Genomic DNA, 18,670 nt, shown 5'->3' on the forward strand with positions numbered 1-18,670 from the left:
AATGGATTGCGTACCTCAGTAGCTAAATTAATTTATTTATAAATTAAAAAAAAAAAAAAAAAGAAAAAGGAAAAGGAAAAAAAATCAATCTGGAAAGTGTCACACTTAAAATAGCCCACAGAACTAAATGAAGAGGAAAAGGTTTCTGTCAGCTGGCTCCTGTGAAAGAAACAAAGGTGACATCCAAGTCCCCAGGGTTGCTGCCTCACCCATCACTCGTGTACGCAGTGTGTCTGCAAGGGAAGGGTACACAGTAGCAGCTACTACAGCTAGAATCTGGCAGACCTCAAATAGGTGAACCACAGCACATTCTGGTAAATAAAAAGTCAAAACACAGCTATTTTCCTGCTCTGCTCAGACCTATCTTTAAACTCTGGGACAGCCAACCTTATTTGGACTGAAACAAGGAGAGCATGCAGGAGATCACCAAGCCGAACCACTTCAGAAATCTCCTTCACCAAACCCAGCAACATTCCCCCTTCCCATCATCTGGTTTAACTAGTTGAGGTGAAACATCTCTTTACCTTCCAGGGGCATCTCCCTTTTCATCAAACCAGACTTCTTCTCCAGAAACACCAATGAATGAGGATTTGAGGAGGAACTCCAAAAGCTTGCTGCCATCAATTGGCTTCATAGCATCACAGAGCCCAACATGTCCAGGGCAAAGGGAATGATGCATATTTTGTAGCCCGTGAGCCATAGCATATATAGCATTAATGACAAATCCCATTTTACTGTCCTGCACATAGTTTTCTTCTAGGCTCTCATTGCCTACAATAGTAAGAAAAAAGTGTTGTTATAAGCAGAGATAAAATAACATGAAAATAAAAAAAAGCAATGAAATAGTTTTTCTTATTTCTCTTATAAAGCCTTAGAAACATAAGCAATGTGCCAGCCAAGGATTTGAATTAAATAAATAAGTAAATAAAACCCCTCTTTCTTTTTCACCCAGAAATCTTTAATTCATCGAAAGAGAAATGCCACATGAAAAAGCACCAGTTTAAGCAAATTGTCAGCTTTAATTTGTTCTTTTTGATTTTTTTCCTTGTCATTCCACAGTGCTCTTTCTAAGAAGGTTTAAACAGCCCAGCATCAGAATGACACATTTCAGCTAGAACTACTTTTAAAAACAATTTGCTTGCAAATTTGACTTTTTGTCACATATGAAGACTTTCATTTGATTCAAACCTCATGTTTTAGAGGGCCAAAAGAGCCACATCCCTTTCATGTTAAGAAGCAAACAACCTAAATCAGCATCGCTTCTCAGGTTATCAGAAATAGTCATTTTAGCTAGAAGTAGTAGTAGGTATGCCAATTTGGGATTGCTACAGAAAGTAAAATGAAGTTTGTAAGACTGAAACACTTTTTATGTAACTGCAGCATGAGCAGACACTGAAGTCTCTGCCTGTTGATCAGAAACGATGTGACAGTGAAGGTTTTCCCCAGACACAGGTTTTAGCTCTGACGGGCTGATGTGCAGGCACTGCCCGAGGGTGCCATTTGTGACTGCATTTCACATCAGACCCCACAGGGTCCTGGGCCCTTCCCATGTCTCCAACAAGAGCTGCTGAACGCTGTCAGTGCTAGCCCCGAGTCACAGCAGACCTGGGTTGCAGGGGTCCTGAGGGAGCTGGAAGTAAGAACATGTTTCCTTCCCCCTGAGTCATTCTATCACAATATGCTCCAAAAAGCAAGATGCTTTTATCTGTAGACCTCCCACGCTACTCAGTGTTTAACAGGCATTTGCAATCCAGTCTCTGTTACTTTGTCTAAGTAACACCTTGTCTACACTAGGAAAGTAGGATGTGTGAGAGACTAGGTGTTAACTGACACTTTTCAAATTCAGGTTGGAGAAGATAGTTGTCATTTTTATACAAAGAAAAGGGGAAAATCTTCAAGTTCACTGAAACTTTAAAGTTAAAAATTAATTCCTTTCCCTAATGTAGATCCAATGCGGCTTTCAAATCAAATCATGAAGTCCCTCCTTCCATTTATACTTGGAAAAGGCTCTGATTTGGTAAGTGTTCTTGGCTTGTTTGCCCTGTATCAGCTGGGGATTCATTATGACAGCAAAGACCACAAAGGCAGGGATTTCTAGCTTGCTTTCTCTGGGTGTCTCTCACACAGGACAGTGATTGCAAGCGGGCAAGAAAATCTTGCTTCAGTGACTATTTTCAAAATGAGCTAAACACTGCAAACAGCTGTAATGCTGAATTAAAATATCCTTGTGAAAACAGCATAATCTGACAGAATGGGCTCATGTGCTCCTCTCTCTGCCATACATTCACCACCAGCACCACCAAGCAAGGAGCGGCTGGAGATATGTTCCCTAGAGGCAACATATCTGCCACCTTCTTTGCATAAAAAGTTAGTCGCTCCCATTCAAATTGTGTGAAACCAATACTATTCAGATCCGTGTTCAGAAACACAGCAAGAATAGAAACCTGATATGTAAGGTGACAGAATATCTATACGATAGGAAGCAGACAGTATGCCAGTGCATTTATCTTCTCTTAGGTACTGTATATAGTACGTACGTCACAGTCTAGATGCTTGTTGCCTGAATAAATTAATGTGCTATCTGAATATACTGTCTCTAGGTGTGTTTTGTCACTGGTTAAACCCCTTAGGATGGTTACACTGTGAATTTATCACTGATTATGCTTTGTTGCAGATAGAAAATGAGTATGTTACCCATTCCTATGTGAGAGACAGATGGAAAGCCCCTGTTCTTAGTACGCCCATCCTCTCTTGTGAAGCTTCTAGGCAGCAAGTTGCGGAAGAGATCACATGAGTGATAATGCACAGTACTCACTGTTAACTTTTCTACCTGAGAGTTTATCTCAGATACTTCCTTGATTTCTCAGTTAATAAAAATAAACAAAAAAAGAAAAAAAAAAGAAAAAAAAAGAAGAATGTGACACTTGCAGGAGATGATGATAGCTTTCACATGTGTTTCCTGAGGCAAGCATTCATGTGGCTGCTTGAGGTAGAAAACTACATGTAACAGAACTTGCCAGAATTTAAAAAGAGGCAATTTCCCTCAAGCATGTATTAACTTAGCAAAGCATGCATTTGATTTCTCATATTTCAGTACAATATGCATGCCGCCAAAACAAAAAAAAATATTTGATGGTGGGAGAATCCGCTTTTGACTAATTAGGAGTGAACATGTAGTTTACATCAAGGCTCCATGCATCTAGTTCCACTGTGGAGGTGACTGCCTAAGGTCACCTGTAAATAATTGCACTGTGGTGGAAAACAACATGTGAAGTATATGGTAATAAACATGTCTGTATGTAAATAAGATATTTTCCAGTAAATCCAGTTTGAGAAGTCATGCTTTGTCTAAACTTAACTTCTTGCAGTCAAAATCGCTTTTATCTCATTTTCATCATTAGCAATTATACTATTAGCAATAATTACAGAAATTGTTGATATACTTCTGTATTTGAGCTTGTAAAAATTTACTTAGGACAATCAGTAAGAAATGTGTGTATATTTTAAAACAAATGAAATCATGTAATTGTGTTCATCCAGAGACAAAACAGAGGCAATCAATGCTCAATTAAGTTTTCATAGGACAGCTCTTCAATAGCTGCAAGAACTACATTGTTTGCTGTGAGGCTTCTGTGTAAAGTTATGCTTATCCTCTGTAGGTCTTTGAAATACAACAAAGGGCAAAGCAGAACTCTGGACTGTGAATCTTTTATTTTTCCTTCCTCTTTCATCTTTTGGAAAAATTACCATTGATCTACAAAGACTAATTTGAACATTAGGTTATTAACATTAAAAATAGAAAAGTATTTTGTTAGGTTTTGGTTGGGTTTTTTTTAAAGGACCTTCGCTTCCACTAAAAGAAGGAAAATTTTGAGCCATGTGAGTACTGGCTTAATTTAAGTCACTCAAATTAGGCCGTCACTTTTTTGAATGACCTTGAAGAGTTCGGGTGTCCTAAATTTCGTGCTTATTTTTGTATTGGATGCAATAAAAATCTTCCTCTAATAATTTCATTTTAACAGTTACTCAATGGTCTCATTTTTTTCTTATCTTAGTTTTGGTTTTAGTCTTTGTTTCTGTCAGTCAATCTTAAGGCTGAAAAAGGAGGGGGTATGTACATACATACACTACTAAACCAAATAAACCAAACTAAACCAAACCAAAACCCACAAACCCAATACCACGCCGTGGCTGCACACAACTGAAAAATGTTCCCAACACTGCTAAGAGTAATAACTAAGCAGAGGGGGAAGGAAGAGAGACCAAAATTTCATGAAACTCACCGTGAGTCTTTCGTTTTACCATATTGTGCTTCACATCTAATATCAGCTCAGCTAAGTCCTTTGAAGGACCTGAATGTAAAGCAACCATGAATTTAGTCTAGTGCCTTTGTTGTGGAGTCACTGTGGAGCTAACAGGGTTCTCAAGAGCATAGTGTGTATTTGTGCGAATCCTACTCGACAAACTGAAGAAAAATTATAAGAATTATGGCTAGAAAGTATTTAACTTGCATGTATTAGGATAGGATAAGTCTGTGCTAATATTCAGTAAGAAATTAAGCACAATAGATTATTCATTTGCAGTTCTCAGAATTACTAGGGTAGGAAGGAATTTGGGATGGAAAGAAATGTAAAAAACATTTTGATTGGGGGCTCCAATCAAAACCTAGCCAGTTGGTAAATTCTGAACAAACACACATTTGATGAAGAACACAGTCTGTTCACAGATGACTCCTGATTAGAATATAAGGCAAAATCTGTTTAATAAAATTGTTATAAATTATAATGTTTCATCTGTAATAAGCAGATTTATGATTTATTACTAACTGTTATCTACTGAATATTCAAGCTCACATCCAATTAGCAAGTATTATGAGAGCTATCATCTTTTCTGGTGGTACGTACAGAGGTCTGAAAATCTTAGAAATTGTATACACCGCAGTAGCCAGGTTGATTTCTAGTCGGGCTTTGGCCCTTGTAATTTCCTCCCTGCATAACCACACGACATCTTTGTAGTCCTCCTGAGTTGCCTCCCCCTTCCTCAAAAGGTCATACATTTTATTTTTTTTTTCTTGAGTTTTAGCCAAAGCTCTCTGCTCAACCAGGCTGGTCTTCCCTGGTGGCTTGTCTTTTGGCACACTGTCAGTAATGGCTAATCCTCTGAATAACCATGCCATGAAATAATTTTTGAAGGGGTTTCATTTGTTTAAACTCTTTTGCCATTATTGGTTCAAATATTTTACAAATATTGCCAGCTCACTCCCTCTTACGTTCCATTTATAACATCTCCTACATTATCTAACAACAAAGATAATAAAATTATTTAACAAATTTCAGTTTAAGGCACTGCAAAATGAATAACAGATTATAAAGTAATTAGTATAACAATGTGTTCAAAACCTGTGCACTGTCTTTTTCACTTCATGTCACCTTCTTAATAACAAGTGTGTTCTGTTCATTAATATTGTATAGCTGAACAAAATCCTCATGTCTTGATGGTATAAAGAGGACTTGTCTACACCGCTGCACTCATTACCATAGTCATAGAATCACAGAATGGCTTGCATTTGAAAGGACCTTAAAGATCACCTGGTTCCAACCCCCCTTCCAGAGGGACACCTTCCACTCGACCAGGTTGCTCAAAGCCCCATCCAACCTGTCCAAAGGGAAGTCACAGGCAGGAAGTCAGATGAGCAGTTTTCTGTAGGGAAACATCCAAACACCCATTTTTTTCATCCCACAATCAACTGTAGAGCTACAAGAATTTCTGAAGTTCTGTTTTCAGAAGTAAGTGGCTATTTTCCAGGCAATTCCAGATGTAGCTGACTGCCTATGAGGGAAAGACAAGGAAATGCTACCTGGTCACCAGAACAAGCAGGGCTGCAGGCTTTGTTTGTTGTGGACTGTATCAGTGACCTTGCTGTTTCTATGAGCAAGCTAATGTGACCACAAACTATTCCTGGGAAAATGGCTTGTGTGCACATGCATTTTACCAAGCCAAAGGAGGGTCAGAGAAAAAGAGGCTTTGCTTCAATCTCAATTAAAAAATTATTTGTAATTCTCATGAGACAGAATGATAGGCTGAAAAATTTGTCACAGACCATAATAAATGCTTCATTCAACAAATAATCCCATTGTGGCAAATTATTGTTTCTTGTATGTCTTCTGCTCCCAGGAAACCAGTTATTGCATTGTATTCCAACAAAAGAGGACCATGTGGGGAATGGTTACCCCTTCACTTCCTACTTTGATGTCTGATCTTTGCAGCAGGGAGGCAAGTTCAAGAGGCAGCTGAATACAGTGGAAGACAGGAGAGATAAGACATATCTGACTAGATGAAGCTCTACTGCTTCTCAGGTAAGTGTGAAGAAGGATTATCATTTAAGGAAAGGCATCTTTCCTTAACTGCCTCTTGACCATCATGTCACCCTATAGGAAATAGCACTCTCTGTAGACTTACAAGTTGCTCTGCCCTTTGGCAAGAAGAGATGAAGCAGAGCTTTCACTGGAACAGCTAAAAGGAAGGAATATCTTAAAATATGCAGGTTCTTCACCAGATTCAGAACATGCTGATAAACATTTGGCATCTTTCAGTACTCATGAAGCAATAAATGGAGTTCACGGCATTACAGACTTCATTTTCGGGATGTCATTAAATCAGAAACGTTTTGCTTACATTCTTCAAATAATTTTTATTTCCCTAAGCAAAGAGATTCAATTCATGCAATTACATTTATTTTTCCCTGAAAAGCTAAGATACAGTTACAGTTTCCTGTTGAGATACACTACAATTTTCTTTCTGAGCATGAGGAAATATATGGGTCTTTCAGATACTACTGCTTTGTTACATCTGGAGAACGCTGCCTTTTAACTGGGTTAGTGTACTTCTATTCTTGTATTAAACTACAGAGAGAAGTGAAAGCCATTAAAAGATGAGTATTCAGCAGAAGCTGCACAAATATTTGCACTAGAATTCTCTAAGGCATTAAGAGGATGCTGATTGCAGCAATATTTATATGCAGTGCATTATTTATTTTCACTAGCAATGTTAGTCAAATAACTAATGAACCTTCTCCTGAAATAAAGTTGATATTAAACTTACAAGGGGTCTGGGGGGTTTTACTTACTTTTACCAACATATTCCACTGGTGTCAACTCAATGGCTAAGGGAAACCAAAGCATTAATTCAGCTGTCAAGGCACATGTTCTCCTTCATTTCAGAAGTCTAACACCTAAACTTTAGAAGATTACTTCCCTTTTTAGACATACTATACATGAACAGTATCTTCAGTTTACTTGTCTGTTTTTGTGAGGATGCCATATTACTCTTCAGTGTTTGAAAAGAAGTGTCTTCCTTTTGCCTCTCCTGGTGTGTCAGAAGAAGTGGGGAAAGATTTTAATTAAATTTACTCTCTTGGCTCTCCATATCATTTTATGTAAGCACATTAGGGTTTTAAGAGCTTAGTGTCAAAGACTCCGGAATGAGGCTGGCATACACAAATACAACAGTGCCACAGCAAAGCAGAAATATTATGAGGAGAAATGACTGTACAAGCTGCTGACTCACTCATTAATCAGATGCAGGGGGACTCTCAGTCTCTAGGCACTGGGCAGGAGAAAGGGGCCCGAGTAGCTCTATGCCAAGTCTGAACATGCAGCTCCAGCCCATTGAGAGCAAAACAAAAGGAAACTGATCTCTCAACTGCTCTTGTATTTTCCACTCTTTGCTTAGCAGACACAAGAGTCTGAAGCTCACTTCCCCTCCCTACCCCTTCTGCTTCTCTCCATGAACATTCAGACTCTCACACAACTATAGAACTCCAAGAAAAGCAAATTTAACATGTAAACACCAAGTGGCAATGCACATAACTCATGCTCACACTGCGGGAGATGACAAAGCTGTGTTTGAATGTGCCTGTGCTCAAGGGAGCAGAAACAGCTTTCGTTTTATATCTCCTTTCTAGTGAACCAGAGGAGCTAAGCAGGAGATAAAACTGTCATTTCCCAAAGGCTGGCTGCAGCATCAAGGGAATGCAAAGACTGGGTCTTTCTGATCTCTGTAGGTGGCAGTGCTGGGGTGAGCTGTCAGAGCATGTATGGGCAAGGTACTACATATTCACAAACGCTCCTAGCTGATGTGCAATGCTGCAACCTCTCTCTACCTTTGGAAGAGGCTAGAGCAAAGCTGGAGGCCTTTACATCAGCTGGAAGTGTGGCTTTGCAAACACTGCATCGCTGGAAGGGGAGGCAGGTGAGAGCAAAACAGGCTTATGGTGGAGAAAAAGTTCATTCTCCCCTTTTACATAAATCTGCATTGTCTGCTCTGTCTCTTGTGTTGGCTAGCAGTAAAAAAAAAAAGGACTCAAAGGGAAATACAATGCAGCAACTAAGGGCCATGCTAACAACATAGTTGTCCGCCACCCCAGGAGAGGGCTGTCTCTTCCTTCACTAGGCTACCCTTGGCAACACATAGTTCTGTATCAACGCAGGTTTGCAATCTAAGCAAAATGTCCCCTTGCATTTATAATTATTACCTGTGAGAGCTGAAAGAAACCAATCAGTCAAAAAGTTGCAAGAATGTGTGTCCACAAAAAGTATTTATAGCAATGGGAAAAAGAGTGGGAAACTGGATAAGCAGAGAACTTCCTCTACAAATTAATATATATAATCACATGCTGTTACATGCAGGTCTGGAGAGATCCACTTAGAGCAGATGGCTTGACAGAAGCTTACCAGCCTAACAGAGCTTCTGTACAGGATGACACTACAGCCTGAAGCCTCTGTGTTTCTTCCCACTGGGCTAAAATTCTTCATAAGGAATTTTACTTAAGAAAAGGCCAAGGGTTTATCATCCTATGAGGATGATTTGCTGAGATTCTTTCTCCTCTAAACAAGCTGCAAGCTGGTATGTGAAACCTTTTCTGTACATACCCACTGCTATAAGCAGCAAAAAGCTTGGCAGGAAATTTTAACATTGCTTCACTTTGTGGCTAGTTTTTAGTGGAATGATCATGATGGAATAGCTCTGCAGTGAAGACTGTGTTTAATAAAATAGAAACTGAAAGATATGTAGAGTGTATCTCAATGAGTGTAAAAAACCCCAGTCCTCTTCAAATCAAAAAGATCTATACCTGTGATATTTGTATATGTTGTTGCAATGAGATCAGCTTGAGAAATACAATTCACAGAATGTCCAACAGTGAAGCAACAGAACAAAAATTGACAAGAAGATTAAGTTTTAAGGTTATTGATTACTTCATTTTGGCTATTAGCTTAATTTATGTTCTTTGGAATTAATAGACTGGAAAACAATAGAGAAAAATAACTGTCCCTGTTTGAGACAAATCAGTTTCTGTACCTTGGACTTTCAGGGAAACACAGTTCAATATCAGTTCAAATGGTCTGAAAAGAAACATGACTTTGCATGTATTTGTGCCATCCCTTTTATGGCTGAATGCATGCGCTAAACTGGGACTGTAGTTACAACTGCCATAGTCCACATAAAATTATGAACATTTGTTATTATGCACATTCTAATGAAGATGTTTGGAATTTTTTCCGCAGTGAAGTAAGTATGTTGTAAATGTATTTAAGCTATTTTATGATCATAGCTTAATATGATCAATATTTGGCCTTTCTAGCTTCTGGAAATTCATCCCCAAATAAAATACTATGATCACCTACTGGAAGAACTGACCAGGAATCTGGCATGGAATGACAGCAGCTTCTTAGTACCTTCTTAGGCTTAAAACTAAAAATCAATAAAATTCTGTATGTGATTCTGTACTTGGGGGACCCATCATGTTGGAAGGAGTTTAAGCTTTTAAAAAATCTACTCTAACTCAGATAGGACATAACATTCAACGACGTGTTCTTTGTAGAAAAAGGCAACATAAAGGATAATCTGAAGTGATTCCAATGACTTTCCTAGAGACAGAAGGTAATTATTATGAGAGCTTAACAAATAATTATTATGACTAATTTGTTTTCCTTAAAAGCTGGACTGTGTACAAACCGCCTGCAAAATGACCACAGCATGTTCTATTATTTATTTGAAATTATTATTTAACTTCTGCAGGAAGACATTATTTCTCTGCTCCTATTTTAATTAGAAATGAATATTACATCTTATAAACAAGAATAAAATATGCCAGCTGATTTTTTTTTTTTTGTTCCTTGATTGAATGGCTTGCACATGTAATCAGCAGACACTGATTTCAAGTCCCAATATAGCATTTGAAATCTATCGTTTCATTAGCTGACTAAAGTTTACTGCTGACAAAAGCATTTGAATGGTCAAGCTCAACTTTTCATTGAAAGGACATAGGCAATAGCACAGTTATTCTAATAGAAAATTCACAATCCATGCGAATGGAAGAGGGCTTTTGCCCTGCCTGATCCTGGGCAGAGGTCATACTCTCATCTGGCATCAAGATCCCCCAGCACCAATTTATTCTTTGACTTTGATTCTTTCTTTTCTGAAATTATTTTCTCTTCTTTTCTTCTTTCCCCTTTCCTGGGAATATGACAACAGGGAATTTAATTTGTGACATTTACGGTGTATTCTATAGCTTCTTCTGTCACTCTCAGTCCAACAATAAACCTTCTCTGAACCTCTTTCTCAGACTCTGTAGGGTCCCAATACCTTATTATCACAGAGACCTTGGATATGCCTGCTTCTCTTGCTTTCTTTGCAGATTTCCTCCAGTGCCATCCTGAATCCTGACCAAGTCTCTCTCAGGACAGAATTCCACAGAGACTATTTTCTACATGACCTTAACTCCTGTGGAGAAACAATTAAAGAGAAAGAAAGCCCAGCCTGCAGTCTTCCCCCCTCCGTCAAATAGCTACACAACCTTGCTGACTTACTTTCACACTCCATTAAAGACATATTTAGAACTCCTATTCTTAACAGATCTGTTATTTGGAACAAGTCTAGCGGATAATGAGTTGCGCTACTCTTACATGAGACAGGAATGAACATCCTTGCAATCTAATTTACTTACAAAGGTAAAGAAATATTTGCAGATTTTAATGTTATTTGGCTAGCTTTAATCATGCTTTCACTCTTAAAAAAACCCACAAGCAAACAAACAAAAAATTGAGTCATATACCCTTACAGAGATCCTGTTATAACACACAATGAAAAAATGAAAAGCACGGGAAATAGGACTGATTAAATTCCAAGCATCATGCTCTTCCTATGAAGCCCAAGACTATCTGAAAGAGACAGAACTCAGTAATTGTGCTGCAGCTTTCAGAACATTAACCACCTTAGATCTTAAATTAGGAACTTGAATACATATTCAGGCACCTAATTAACTGACTTGATTAATACCTGAACTAGCTGCTGTTGACTTCTATGGGAATTATGTGAGAATTGTACCCTTAAAAATCAGGCCAATTTATCTAGGTCCCAGAGCATGCACTTCAGCAGCCTAATTTTGGATATCTACATCAGAAAATGATGGTTCAAACCCCAACCTTCATGTTAACTAAATCATTACCTCTGAACGGGGCAAAGAAATTAGTAGAAATCTAGTCTCGATATATGTTAAAAATTCAGCACCAGGACAGCACCCAAAACTATTAGGGTCTTTAGATCAGAGTGAAAAAATATGATGAAAATAGTAACTACACATATTCATTAAATCGTGCTCTCTGGAGAGCTGTGTTCCTATCTACCATAAAGACAGCAAATGGAAGACAGTCTTTTCTGGCCATTGATTTAGACCTGTAAACATCTAAGTACTAACTCCTGGTTGTCAGTATATGGACATGAGATCCTGAGAGCTTTGAGGATATTCAAGGCCAGGTTGGACGAGGCCTTGGGTGATATGGTTTACAGCGAGGTGTCCCTGCCCATGGCAGGGGGGTTGGAACCTGATGATCTTCAGGTCCTTTCCAACCCTAACTATTCTATGATTCTATGATTCTATAAGATATGACTCAGGATCTCACGTTAACAACAGACCAAGTACTCCCCTCATGGTAGGATACCAGTCTATGGCTAGCTGGCACAAGCTAGCTGGCCTAACTGGTCTTTTCCTATTTCAGATTCCAGTGGTTCTATACAAGTCTGAGGAACAGTCAGGAAAGATATCTAATATTTATCATGCTTTAAAACACTACTGTTTTAAGATGGGTTTCAGAAATCCTGCATGACAGTGTACCACCCACCAGCCAGTACTATCGGCTTTCTTTTATCATTATTCTAAAAGAACAAACCATTTATTCCACACCTCTGTTTTCAATGTTAAAGTGGTATTAAAAATACCAACATTAGCTGACCAAGCATAAATCAGTATGAAAACCAATGTGTCTCACCTCTGCAGAAGTATAGCTCCCTCCAAATTAATCCTTTGCCAAGTTTACTGTTGTTTTTGCATTGTGGGGTTTTTTAGTTTGGTTTGGTTTGTTTGAATAAACCATATCATCACATAAGAAACCTTCTGTCTAAAAGCTAGTTTCCTGGAACCACATGTCTGCATGCTAATAGCGTGGATTTCACACATGCAATGTGAGTAATTGCTGCACATCCAGACTACACAGCAGCCCTTCAGCCACATAATTGCTCTCAGGGACACTCCTTGCTTCCCACGACCCACCAGAGCTGCTGAAGGTGCTCTGGTAAAGTGGCCTCTGTCACCCTAAGTAGTGTCTATTTGAGCCATGTTATAATTTAGCTGAGAACACTCACAGATTTTGGTTAAATTAAACATAGTTTTGAAATTATTGGTAGGAGGATCCATATATTTCCTTGTAACCATTGCAGTATGCAATACATTAATTGCAAATATACAGATCACAATCTACTTTATGTTCTCCTTAACTGGACATATGCCTAGAACTGTGTTCAAGTGCACTGTCACAGAAAAGATTCATTTTAAAGCTATGCTAAGATTAGAAGCTTCTGAATGACAAATGCACGAGGACAATGCATCTCTGATTAGCAGCGAACTAGAGCTAAGCAAATCAGATGATAAAATAAGTAGCCCTAATCCTTATTCATACATTAAATTCAATAGAAAAAACAGAAGCAGTATGCTTTTGAATCTGAAAGAATTTTCCAGGTATTCATTTTAATATAGCTCCTTTTTTCCTGGGTATAGCTAAATGTGACAACGCAGGAAAAAAGGGCTATTAGCACAGCCAAACCCAAATTATTCAAGTACTTGAGAGCACTTGAGATCTCACAAGAAAATGGGACCCTGTCATGCAAAATTTTAGGCAAAATAAACCTGGAAAAACAGGCAGAGTGAACCGGTCTTTGCAGAAAGTAGACACTACACGGCATAGCATGATGTGTAGAGTGCTTTGATGAGAACAGCCCTGATTTTCCATTGTTATATAGCTGAGCCCGAATGCAGAGCTAAATTAAAGGTTCAAACTTACAGGTTCCTCCAAAGCTGCTTTCTATTATATGAATCTCAAAAATCTGAGCTGAAGGAAATCTTTGGAAATTTACTTGTCTCACACCTTGCTGTGCTGCAGTGGCCCTCTCTGGCTCAATCAGCAGCCCAGCCTACCTGTAGTAGCTGCTTTCACTATTTTTAACTAGCTCCCTCCACACTAGCAGACTCCTGTGCTCCCCCAGACCTCCCACTATGAGTGGGAAGACAAAAATTTATTCTGGTGGTGCTACTCTTTGGAGCACACATCTTCCACCAGGTTATTCTCCCTGTGTGTATCAATACAGCTTATTCTGAGTAGGACAGTTTGTGGTTTGCACGATTCAAGTTTTACTACTCATTCTCACCATTTATTGTTCTATACCACTGCTTCCCCAAGACCTATGAAGAACCCCCACATTTGTTTTAAGACCTCTATTTTTCAGCACGTATCCTTGCGCACAAAGGGTATCTCTAGTCTGCAGCTAGACCTGTGTGAGTGAAGGAATCATCTTGTGGGTTTGTGCCTACATGTTAGCCTCTACTGTGTCTCCTTTGTACCTGTATTTATGGGGTAATGCTGCCACAAAATTGGAAGCTGAGTTTAAAAATTTCCACCTACAGGTAAATAAGGAAGGTGAAGATAAGATCTAACAAAAGACCAGGAAGTGCTGACAGAAGGCAATTGGCCTTGTCTTCAGGCCAGTTACCTGTTATTTCATCTGTTTTACTTATTGACCTGGTTAAATGCTTATGTATAGGTTAAATGTTCTGATGTGCGACCTGCATAGGCAGTTGATTTCTGGGAATAAGTCAATTAATTTGTGTGCTTTCATCCTCATCATGCTATTGATACAAGTTCAAAGAACCTGTGGCTGTTTTGAACAGTCAGGAGTGCCCAGTTGCTCTTCAGGCACAGGAGATAGGAGTTCCAGGGAAGAAAAAGGGAGCATGATTCATGTGTCCTGTTCCTTTGCAGCACCAGCAGTTTACTAATGTAATGGAGAAGACTGGATGTTACAAGCCTACCTAAGAAATTATTTAATCCCAGAAGTGGAAACTTTGATTGTTAAAAGACACAATGGAAAATGTAGGTGTAAATACTAGATTCAGAAAGCTTTTGTCATATCCTGTTGTAACACGTGTTCTGCAAACTGTCTTCTATGCTATTTACAAAGATGTGTATGTATATCACCTCTTTCCTTCATTTCATGATGATGTCATTTTTGCATGGATACTAAAAGGAGGAAAATATTTATTGGTATTGTATTTTGATAGACAGCTTGGTTTAGAAGTATCTCTGGGAACATAAAATTTTAGATAAGTGTAGCTGCTGTCTTCCCAACACAGAAATAAGAACTAGAAGCAAATGAACAAAAATCTGGCCATCTTCTCTGAATAATTCATATGATTTATCACAGATAAACACATTATTAATCTTCCTCTTCTTTAAGCCTTAAAAGCTGTCTGTCACCTTGTCTGGGACATAAAATGAGACTACAGCTCTCCTGCCTTATGTGCTGTAAAAAAGCCTTGACTAAAAAGTGTAGCAACTAGAGTTCTTTCAGACAAGTTGTCTCTAATAGCCTTCATTCTAAGTGCCCATGAAATTAAGATAATTTTTTGATCACTACTGTGGGGTGGCTTCTAGGTTCTCCTGCCTCATACTGAGAACAAGGACAGTGACACAGGACTCAGCTCCTCTGCTTCAGGGAACTAAGTATATATACAAAGTATATAATCCAAAGCATGAGTTAGGGAGGGTAAGTTGCAGGATACATAAGGTAGAAGCTATTGACATGCCATGACATCTTGAAGAAGTTATGGCATGTCAATAGCTCGCTTCCTTCTTCAAAATCTTATGAATGTGTCTCCCTATATTCTGCACAAGTGATTTACCAACAGTGACTGATCTGACAGAGTGTGCACTCAGGCTATTGTCTTATTTTGACCTATTGTAGCAAAAATAGCTCCTACCGTACTATGTTTACTGATGCAAAGTCTCATGGGACAGGTGGTCCAAGGAGAGCCTTGCAGATATTGAGATTAAAGTAATGTTCTTAGAAAAGCACCCATGAGCAGTTGTGATACTGCAGAATGAGCCCTAATAATGTCTGCTGGATGTAATTTGTCCAACTTGCACATAACCTGAAACACTGATAAACACTCAGATCAACTCTCACTAGAAATGCATTCACCATTTCAACAAAGTGTAGGAAAAAAAACCAAGGACACAACCTGGACTTCTTTGTCCACTGATAAGAAAATGAGGGACCCATGTTATCTGATACAAACCCATCAAAAATGAGATAGGTCTTGAGAAAAAAAAAAATCCTTGAGTAAGCGAAACTCTGAACTGCGTTGCTGATGGACTGGATGTGGTCTGAAAGATGTATTATCCAAGTACAAAACTTGGGTTTTTACAAAAGGGTGGGAACAGGCCAGCCAACAGTCTTCTATCTTCCTAATAAGTACAGTCAAGGAGAACTTCACAGACAAATACAGGAAAATAAGCATCATGAGAGGCATGAGGAGACACTCTGTAGATTTTCTAAAAAGATATTATTATCCTATGCCAGAAAAAAAACCCAACCTCACCAAAACTGCAAGGACTCTGTCTAAGTCTGGATGAGATAAGACCTGTTACTTTTTTTATGAGTGGATGGCAATGGTGACAAACGCTTAAGGATGCTTTTCAGAGAAAGAGTAACTAGAGGCAAACGGGTCAAACTGGCTCCAGAAACATTTGTTGAAATGATTTGATTTAGTAGCTTGGGTATAATGTCCCACCAGTATAACTGTACTACTCCTGTATTTGAACTGGCGTTCTTGTAACACTGCACTGCTCTTTGTATGTGCTGCTGCGTGGGTCTCTGATACCTAAAACACCGCTGCACCATGCTCATCTCTTTCAAATTATGACTATACCAAACAAAGTGAATAATTCAAGGTCTTTACAGTCACAATACAATCTATATTCCCTGCAATTTTTGTCTCAAGAAGTATGACACTGCATTATTCATACCAAAGCATAAACGCCTTTTCTGGAATGTTTAGTCTTCCTCACAAGCTCTTTTCTGCTACCATTACTATGCTCTACCCATGACTTGAAAAGCTGTGAAGATATATGCTGGAGATCCAGGGTGCAATGAAAGCTTATGTCTAAGCAAGTTTGCTGATGCAGAAAGAAGATGGGAAAAGATACAACTTCTTAGAACCAGATTTGACACAAGAATATGGTGGCCATACAAATCCTTGGCAGGAATGAAGACAAGCAGCATCCTGACTTGTATTGATAGCACAGCCAGTGACTGGGGCATATAATTGCCTCCCTACTACCGCCACCATTTGCTTTGCACTCATCAGGCTGCATCTAGACTATTGCATTGGATTCACAGACTGTGAACCCCAATACAGAAAGACACTAATAACCTAAAGCATATTCAGCAGAGGGCCATCAAAATGATGCAGAGCTGTAGTCTTTGACCTTTGAGGACAGGCCAAAGGACTGGGGCTTATTCAGCCTGAAGAAGAGATGGCTGCAAGGGAACCTTACAACAGCCCCTCAATACCTGTGGGGTGGTTATTGAGAAGAGAGAGACAGGTTCTTCATGGTGAAGCATGGTGGGAGTGTAAGAGATGACAGGCATAACTTGAAAAAAAAGAGGTTGAAACTGGATATGAGACAAAACTTTTTCACATTCAAGCAGTGGAACATGCTGCCCAGAGAAGATATACCACCTTCATCCTTGGAGGCTTTCAAGGCCCCAGTGAATAAATTCCTGAGCAACCTGGTCCAAACTCACAGCTTACCCTGCTCTGAACAGGCAGTTGGACTGCAGTCTCTCTGAGCTCCCTTCTGACTCAGTGATTCTGGGACTCTGGCTGAACTCAGACTGATCATTTGTAGTTCTTTTCAATCAGGACAGGAATTAGTAGATAAACCAATCGTTATGGCATGACCAAGGCATGAGTAAGCAACCTACAGGGAGCTTGGACCTACTTTGGAAAAAACCCAAACAACTACATTTCTTGTTCTTGTCCACCACAAATACATTCACTGATAAATAATCCTCCTCAAAGATCAATTGAATCAGTGCTTGAATCATGAATTGCCCAGTTTGCTTCACTTTGCTCTGCTGAAAAATGTCTGTGTTGATAGCCTGCCAATGTATTTTGTTGTCCCAGCAGATGAACTGCTGCGAGCATAATCTGATGTTTGCATCAGTTCCATAACCAATTCCATAACTGTCTCTTGTTGTGCAGAGAAGCACTCATCAAAAGTCATTTTCATAAACTACAACCATTGTATTATCTGCCACGAGGTGAATCAGGCCATTCCGTAAAACAGTAGTTAGACCTCTGTACAAGTGTTTACGCTACTCTGAATTCTATACCATTTCTGCGAGAGTGAGACTGGCATTTAATTCTGGCCTGTGTGGGGTCAGCAAGTCCAGTGGAGAAATATTTGTCACTGTAGTTTTGTGGGGAGAAAACCACTTCCATTCAGGCTATTTCTGTCAGATCAGGAAAGAGAAAACATCCTACAGAACTGTTGGAAGGGTACCTGAACTGTGTATGCCTGACATGTAGTCTATCACCAGTCTACCATTTGCTGTCAGGGTACAATCTCCATACAACTTCCAAAATGCGGAAAAGGCTGAATTGTCTGATGAACAGAAACAAGCTGTGACTATTGCTTGGGCTGTGTGCTAAGGGAACTTAATGTCAGATCCACCCTGATTTAGGTAGCTTCTTAGTATCTCCAATTCAGAAACAGCTTCTTTTTCTTTTTTTTTTTTCCTGTTCGTGCTAAAACAGTCTGATCTGTCCTGACTTTTCCTTCGAAGGGTATGAAGAATGGCGTGATATCACGAGTCAGGGGTCCATGCAGAGTTGCAGGATATGCTTTGTTTTCTAAAGAATGTAGCTTCTATATGGAAAAAGCTGAAAGTACCATAGTGGCATGGGCAGTTTATGAGCTGTGCTGGAAGTGGTTTGGGCCTGCTATCCTATCAAGGAAACTACAGGTGAATGGTCATGACAAGTATCTCTTTGCTACTGTGGTGTGTTGACCTTGGCTGGCTGGCAGGTGGCCACCAAGCTACTCTCTCACTCCCCCTCCTCAGAAGGATAAGGGAGAGAAAATAAAACCTTGTAGGTCGAGATAAAGGGGGGTTTAATAAAGAAAAGCAAAGGCCATGCATGGAAACAAAGAACAAAAAGATTCTCTACCTCCATCAGCCGGTGATGTCCAGATACTTCCTGGGAAGTTGGGCA

At 39.2% G+C, this 18,670-nt stretch overlaps 1 protein-coding gene across 8 annotated transcripts in view; it reads right to left on the reverse strand.

The window, feature by feature from the left end:
* The window catches only part of GRM1 (glutamate metabotropic receptor 1), a 177,275-nt gene that overhangs the window by 44,194 nt on the left and 114,411 nt on the right, over window positions 1-18,670 (reverse strand). For all 8 annotated transcript variants that reach the window (XM_061378723.1, XM_061378722.1, XM_061378725.1 and 5 more), the window contains exon 5: window positions 525-771. In XM_061378723.1, the coding sequence (XP_061234707.1) occupies window positions 525-771 (247 nt within the window). The remainder of the gene's footprint in view (window positions 1-524; window positions 772-18,670) is intronic.

Source organism: Neopsephotus bourkii, unplaced genomic scaffold (genome assembly GCF_033783945.1).
Source record: "Neopsephotus bourkii isolate Nb327-2 ecotype Australia unplaced genomic scaffold, CSIRO-AGI_Nbou_v1 NB_1767, whole genome shotgun sequence".
NCBI classification, from domain to species: Eukaryota; Metazoa; Chordata; class Aves; order Psittaciformes; family Psittacidae; genus Neopsephotus; species Neopsephotus bourkii.